The sequence below is a fragment of the Limulus polyphemus genome, unplaced genomic scaffold, assembly GCF_000517525.1.
Source record: "Limulus polyphemus unplaced genomic scaffold, Limulus_polyphemus-2.1.2 Scaffold6153, whole genome shotgun sequence".
In the NCBI taxonomy this organism is placed as follows: Eukaryota; Metazoa; Arthropoda; class Merostomata; order Xiphosura; family Limulidae; genus Limulus; species Limulus polyphemus.
In genome coordinates this window covers 7,116-15,033 of record NW_013671763.1, presented here as the reverse complement: position 1 = coordinate 15,033, position 7,918 = coordinate 7,116, and the positions used below count along the sequence as shown (strand labels likewise).

At 36.6% G+C, this 7,918-nt stretch overlaps 1 protein-coding gene across 1 annotated transcript in view; it reads left to right on the top strand.

Moving 5' to 3' along the window:
- LOC111089414 overlaps positions 1-7,918 on the top strand; it is a gene marked incomplete at its 3' end in the record, with an annotated part of 16,198 nt that overhangs the window by 3,745 nt on the left and 4,535 nt on the right. Inside the window, exon 2 of the mRNA XM_022401860.1 lies at positions 4,399-4,636. Coding sequence (XP_022257568.1) covers positions 4,399-4,636 — 238 coding nt within the window. The remainder of the gene's footprint in view (positions 1-4,398; positions 4,637-7,918) is intronic.

The window sequence follows — 7,918 nt, the reverse complement described above, 5'->3', positions numbered from 1 at the left end:
ACGGGAAGGTTAAAGACACTAAACACAGGTGTATTATATGTGCTCTAGCGTAGAGTGGAGGATACGGGAAGGTTAAAGACACTAAACACAGGTGTATTATATGTGCTCTAGCATAGAGTGGAGGATACAGGAAGGTTAGAGACACTAAACACAGGTGTATTATATGTGCTCTAGCGTAGAGTGGAGGATACAGGAAGGTTAGAGCCACTAAACACAGGTGTATTATATGTGCTCTAGTGTAGAGTGGAGGATACAGAAAGGCTAGAAACACTAAACACAAATCTACTATAAATGCTCTAGCATAGAGTGGAGGATACAGGACGGTTAGAGACACTAAATACAGGTGTAGTATAAATGATCTAACATAGAGTGGAGGATACAGGAAAGTTAGAGCCACTAATCAGAAGTCTACTATAAATGCTCTAGCGTAGAGTGGAGGATACAGGAAGGTTAAAACCACTAAACACAAGTCTACTATAAATGCTCTAGCGTAGAGTGAAGGATACAGGAAGGTTAGAGACACTAAACACAGGTGTAGTATAAATGCTCTAGCGTAGAGTGGAGGATACAGGAAGGTTAAAGACACTAAATACAGGTGTAGTATAAATGCTCTAGCGTAGAGTGGAGGATACAGGAATGTTAGAGACACTAAACACAAGTCTACTATAAATGCTCTAGCGTAGAGTGGAGGATACAGGAAGGTTAGAGCCACTAAACACAGGTGTAGTATAAATGCTCTAGCGTAGAGTGGAGGATACAGGAAGGTTAGAGACACTAAACACAGGTGTATTATATGTGCTCTAGCGTAGAGTGGAGGATACAGTTATTTGAATTATAAGGAACGGCACGTATAATATCTTTATGTTGTATTTTTAATATTGTATAAGCTAGGTTTTTATAAGGCTAGATTTATTTATGTAAGTTGTTATTGAGAATGTGAAAACTTTCCTTTGTGACGTGTTACTTGAAATGATATCCAGTAACTAGTGTTTTTATATATAAACTTATAAGTGTGCCGGGTGTACTTAGAATTCTATAAATATGTTGCCGTTCGAAATACTTATGATTAAAAACATTTCTTTTGTTTTTGTTGTCTAGCAGTAAACACAAGATCAAACCCATACCTCAGGTTCTTCTTCACTCAGTGATCGGTTGATGGATACGGGTCCAGATTTTTCTTTATCCAGTGTTCCATGGTTTGTTTGTTGTTATATCCTCATGGTTTGTTTGTTGTTATATCCTCATGGTTTGTTTGTTGTTATATCCACATGGTTTGTTTGTTGTTATATCCTCATGGTTTGTTTGTTGTTATATCCTCATGTATATAATACGTTTCTTTCGCATAAATATATATATATATATACGAAACGCCCACGTGTAATTGCTTTTCCTTCAGTATATAGAAAGTTCGAGTGTCCCTTCTGACTTGAAAATATCCTGATTCAGCTTGTAGCTTGACGAGCTGGCCTTTTGATGTTTTGTAAGCATTTATAACTGGAAAAGGATATTTTTCTACGATTTTTATTTTTGGTCATTATGAAGGATGGGATTTCTTTACATATGAGCATATCATTCCCATACCATTAACTTGGACTTTTGTGTAATTAGGATGTGCTCCATCTTCGGCGTAACTTCAGAAATACCGAACGAGAAGAAGTTAGGAATTACGTCGAAATAGAAAAAAAAAAAAAAATGACTACTGCCTTTTTGTTTTCTTCTGATGTTAGGAATAGTTAATTCTACATATTTCATTGAATTACAAACAACATCATATTTATAATATTTGTTGAAAAGAGAAAAGATAAATGTAGTGTTGAAGAAGCTTGAAGAGTGTATATCATTAAAAGCCGTTTTTCCAGCAACGTCTATGTGTTCTACATCTTTGTCTGTTTATATATGCTGAAAGGAATGTTCGCAGCCCAGTGGTTAGCGTGCTGGAACTGTGGACGTGAAGTTTTCTGGTTAGCGTCTCCCTAACGTCACACAAAAAAAAAGAAGAAAAAACGGGCTCTACGCTTTTGAATCGCGGGTGTATTATAAAAATACCGGTCAAATCCCACTATTCAATCTGACACGTGTAGCCCAAGAGCTGGCGGTGGTTGGTGCTGATTGGTAGTCCTACTAACGCAGATAGCAGCTTTGCACGAAATCCAACAAAGTAAACAAGCAAATAAACACTTTATAACAAACACAGTATTAAGATGTACTGGAAAATATTATTCACATTATAGTTGCTTTATTAATTCTTCTTAGGTTTGAAAGGTGGAACCGCTACATGCCAAATTAGAAAAATAAAGTATGAGTTTGTCTACCATCTACACAGCTCTCTCCTGTTTTAAGGTTTAGCCTTCTTTTAGAAAGGGAAAAGCCAGTCTTTCTAGTGTAACCAAAAAAATAATCGGAGCTGAAAGGTTTCGCATTTTCCGTGTTTCAGCAAATTTTAACTAGCACACCCATTGGAATATGAGATGAAGATGAAGAAGAAAACGAACTTAGAAGCATCTGGTATCACAACAAATAATTCTTTTTCGTTTCGCATACAGAAGTTTAAGCCACAACATGATTATTTGAAAAATGATGTTTAATTTTTAAATATTCTACTATACGAATATATCAATATAATGCATTATAAATATAATCTATTGAGACACAAAATGTCACAGAAAAATTGGAAAACGCATGGCTGAAATTCCATGCAACTTCCACTATGTTCTTTTCCAAATCAGATTCGTGCTTGTGTTTTTTACAGTGAGTATCGCCCGGCATGGCCAAGTGGTTAAGGCACTCGACTCGCAATCTGAAGGTCGCGGGTTCGAGTCCCTGTCACACCAAACATGCTCGCCCTTTTAGCCGTGGGGGCGTTATAATTTGACGGTAAATCCCACTATTCGTTGGTAAAAAGAGTAGCCCAAGAGTTGGCGGTGGGTGGTGATGACTAGCTGCCTTCCCTCTAGTCTTACACTGCTAAATTAGGGACGGCTAGCGCAGATAGCCCTCGTGTAGCTTTGCGCGAAATTCAAGAACAAACAAACAAACAGTAAGTATCGAATGTAGAATAACGCCCTCTAACTAACCATGGCGTTACATACCCATTGAAATAAAATCGCTTCAGAGGAACTCCTTCTGGACGAATGAAGAACAGCACTGAAAGAGTTGAAGTGCCAGTGAAATCTAGACTGATATATATGATATCTAGACTAATTTAGAAATTTGTTAAAAATAGAAGTGGAGCTGTGCTCCATCACAAAACTAGGCCTGGGAAAAGCATTAACATCGTGTTTAACGAACTTTGTTAAATAATTTCGTTTTTATCTTTATCCAAATATGGATGCCCTGACTTTGTGCATAGTGCCATTTTTTTTTTTTCATGTTACCCTACCTTGCTTATTTCACAATAGTTCGTATCAGAGGCGAGGAAATATCTGATACTGTATAGAAGGACAATGAAGCCTTAGGTAAGTATTTAGAAGGTTTTAGAAGTTATGCAAATTCAATATGCGAACCGTACGAAGATCACTTTTGCACTCCGTCTTGTCAGAGTTGAAATCTGACTGACTTCGGCATTTCACAGATATATCTTTAGTACAAAAACTTTAGTAACATATCCAATTTTTTTTTCTGCATAATAGACTTGTACTTTTTACTAAAAAGCTTACCTCGTTTCGTGGAAATACACTTGTAAGTTCGGAATGATTTTGTTTGTTTCTTTGTAATTAAGCACAAAGCTACACAATGGGCTATCTGTGCTTCTGCCCACCACGGGTATCGAAACCCGGATTCTAGCGTTGTAAGTCCGCAGACATACCGCTGTGCCACTTGGGGGCTTCCGAATGATAGTGAGCATTACTTTTCCATTACACAACGAACCACCTCCGTGTGCATTCACTTACACAGTAACTCCTTTACTTATACCAACTTTAAGCCCATATTTTAATTTGACTTTAACTCTGTTGTTCAAACAAATATCGCGGTGAGACAGTAAGCATTTGGGTTATATTAATCAGGAAGATTAGAAAATCTATTTTTAGACGAATCAGTTATTTAAAAAGGTTATAATTGTTTGGTGAAAAATGTTTCGACTCGAGTCGATCACGCGAAGGCAAACTATGTTTTTATTTTGGTCCCCTTTTTTATCGTTTCAAAATAAGGAAAAAAATCTTGATACATGAACAAGTTATTTGTACTTAACGAAAATAAAAATAAGAATCATTTGTAAATAACTTTAACTGAAATGTGCCCCGATATCACAAAGTGATCTAAGAGTATATGTTCAATACAAGAACTGTGTTCACAGATGGCGCTGAAATGTTCTCAGCAAAGGTGCACGAATTTCCCATTACGCAGTCGCAGTTTTCAAACGCCGCAGGCTAGTTAAAATATTAGTATTATTAATTACAGGAGGGCGGGATTCAAGCTGTCTCTCTCAAACCTTTATCTCCTATTGACGAAGAGTTTCGATTCAATTTTCCACCTCAACATCCCGTGACAACTGTAGGCCTTTTGGACGCTTCTGATAAAGTATTTGGAAAGATTCGGACTCTGAGTGAAGAAGAATCTGGACCCAGACCAATACAAACAGTGAGTAAAAAAGCACCTGGATCCATATCCAACCGAACAGTGAGTAAAGAAGAACCTGGACCCAGACCAATACTCCAAGTGGTTTTCTTGGAAGCAAATACATGTTTAATACATACTAGACGCGACGTTGTTGTATAGCTCTCCATTTCGGACCTGGCGAGCCGAGTTCGAATCCGTGCGATAACACACTTTAAGCTGTGGATGCGTTATAAAAGTGAGAATCAATCCATTATCATGGATGCTGTTGATTGGCTGCCTTCAGTCTGGTCGGTAGTAAAATTATGGACAGCAACCGATAGCCTTAATAGCTTTGCCATAAGAGGGAATCCACAATAGCCGCGGTTATAATTAGATCTCGAATCGGTCAAGAGATGGAGCTATGATCCAAATGTTTTTACTTGAAAAACAAGAGGAAAACCTCCATAGCTGCGGCATTTGAAATTCTTTCAGGCAGAATTAGAATAAATTAATCTCTGAGGCATTTCTTCCATTTTATTACCTATATTTTTGTGCACTTATACTCGATTCGATTTTTTTACTCATGAGGACCTCTACTAGCCTAATCTCAAATTGAAATTATTTTAGGCAGGATTAGAACATATTAGTCTATGAGACCTTGGGCGTGGTCAAATACATAACCTCCTGAGTCAGAAACTCTAGTTAGATCTCAAATCGGTCAAGAGATGACGGTGCTATGAGCTAAAAGTTTGTACTCGAAAAACAAACAAACGTACAGTCATTCTGTGAGCCGTTATGCCGCGGCTGAAAATTCAGAACCATTCTATTAGTCTCTATGCCGCTCACAGCTTAGTATTCCTAAAATAATACCCCTCCCCCCAAAACAAAACAAAAAACGAAGAAAGAACGACGACAACAACAAAACAACACCCTATTGGCGTAGGAAATCTTATCTTGGCTGGAATTTGTTGGTTTTGTTTAACAAATTAATGAAGCGAGTCTTGAAATGTCTACTTTATGTCGATTTGTTTAGCAAAAATAGTAAAATGACTGTGCTCTTTGCGTTTGATAAATAATTTTTATATTAATTTAAGGAGAATCCGTCAAAAAAAGTTTGAGTTTCAAAATAGATCCAGTTATATTTAGTAATGTCTTTTTCTCGAAGAATTTCGCCAAAAAAAAAGTGTTTTGTTTATAAAGCGAATCCAGATAAATATAAGGCTGAAATGTGTCACTTAAGACCATTTGGAGTTACGGATGTTTCTAGAGATGAAGTGTGTAATGTGTTACTTAAGACCATTTGGAGTTACGGATGTTTCTAGAGATGAAGTGTGTAAGCCTTCACCAGTTGGTTAATAACACCGTTTATTAACATTGCAGCATAGAAAAATTATCACCAAATCCGGATTATTTGAATAACTTTCACACCTATGTAAATAGAACGACTTGATAAGGTATTCTGATATCACATTTGTTGTATTTCTTTGGTAACACATACCTACACAAGTCAAAGTACAAAAACAAAATAATATATATATATAAACTGAAACTCAACGTCGTTCTCTGATAGATAACTATTTTTAAAGTAGAGTTATAAAAAAATCTGAAAATCATTTCAGTTGTTTAACCGTTTGCAATTGAAATACGAAATAATGAAGAACATAATAAGTTTAGAATGTTTAGAAAACATGCACAGACAAAAAGAGCCAGAATATGGCCGGAAAATGTATTTATTAATAAAATAAACTATCCTAGAAACGTTTTTAACTTCGACCGTAAATTGTTTATGAGTTTGAGCCCAGATTTTTCGTACTAAGAACTTGAGTTATGTCTAGTTTTAAGTGTACGCGGTTTAAGATAAAGTCACAGCAATTAATAAAATAAAACCCAACAAAACTCTTGGTTTGTTTGTTAAGTTACACAATAAGCTACCTGCACTCTGTCCACCACAAGGAATCGAACCCCGGATTTTAACATTGTAAGTCCGTAAACTTACCGCTGTGGGACATAACTTCTGATAAGCAAAGAATGAAACTAAGTGGAAATTAATCCTCTGCTAAACTAACGTTCTACTTCTCTGTTCTATGAACATAACAAATTAGTTTTAAATTTCATTTTAACCAGTTCTGTACATCCAGTTTGAATGGCTTATTCTTGTAGTTCTTATCACAGATTTTGCCTTTAAGTACAGAGGTTTGTTTGTTGTTATATCCTGGAAAAAAGACCCAAACAATTTATAAACACCAAAGGTAAGCAGTATCATAGTGGTTAAAAACAACTAACTAACTAGTAGTAAAGTATAAACTGAACACAATCAAATCACGACCAAGTTCACCTATGGTTGCTTTTTTAAAAACATTAAAATGAGATCCTTTGAGAGTTTTTCTTTTAATAAGGACGAGAAAACACCAGCTATTACGATCGTTTTTTATAATACAAAGTTTTTTATTTATTCTCTGAATCATTTTGTACACAATGCAATGTTTGTTTGTTTTGAAATTTGCGCAAATCTACTCGCAGACTATCTACGCTAATCGTCCCTAATTTAGCAGGCTAGAGGGAAAGCAGCTAGTCAAAACACACACCGCCAATACTTGAGCTACTCTTTTACCAACGAAAAGTTAGATTGACGTCACGGCTGAAAGGACGAACCTGCGAGTCGAGAGCCCTAACCACGAGGCCATGCCAGAACACAATGCAAAGGAAAACAAAAAATCATTTAACTTGTTTATGAGTTCTCCTCTGTAAAACAAAACATTTTGAAATCTTACCACCAGAATTGTCCAGATACTCGGTCACTATGTTCGTTCGTTGAATTTCGCCCAAAACTATGTAAATGCTATTTGCGCAAGCCATTCCTAATTTTGAAATGATAGACTAGCGAGGAGACAGCTAATCAACACCACCTACTGCCAGTTCTTGGGTTACTCTTGTCAACCCAAATTGTTGGATTTGACAGTCACTCCTACAGCGCAACCACAGTCACAAAAGAACAACAACAACTAACTTGTTACGTATTTTGGTTTTAAAATCTAACAAGCCCGGAGAGGGCTTGAGAGACAATGAGGGACGTTCAGAAACTGTTGTTTCTCTTCGCCCATAGTACGGAGCCCGTTTTTTAAAGCGTTAACGAGACGTGAACAAGAGAACCTCAGATACACAACCCGGTATGCTGACCATTGGGTTACACTCAGTCCTCGGTTTCTATAATCGAGAAAGGTATTCGAAACCTAAGTTAATAAAATACCATCCCTGAATCTGGCCTAGTCCAGTAGTGAACACAGAAAAATTTAGTCATAAAGTCTTAGACTCGTTAATAATTACCGGGAAAAAAGCATTTGTTACAAATTATGGATACAGTAGTACAACAGAGAGTCACACA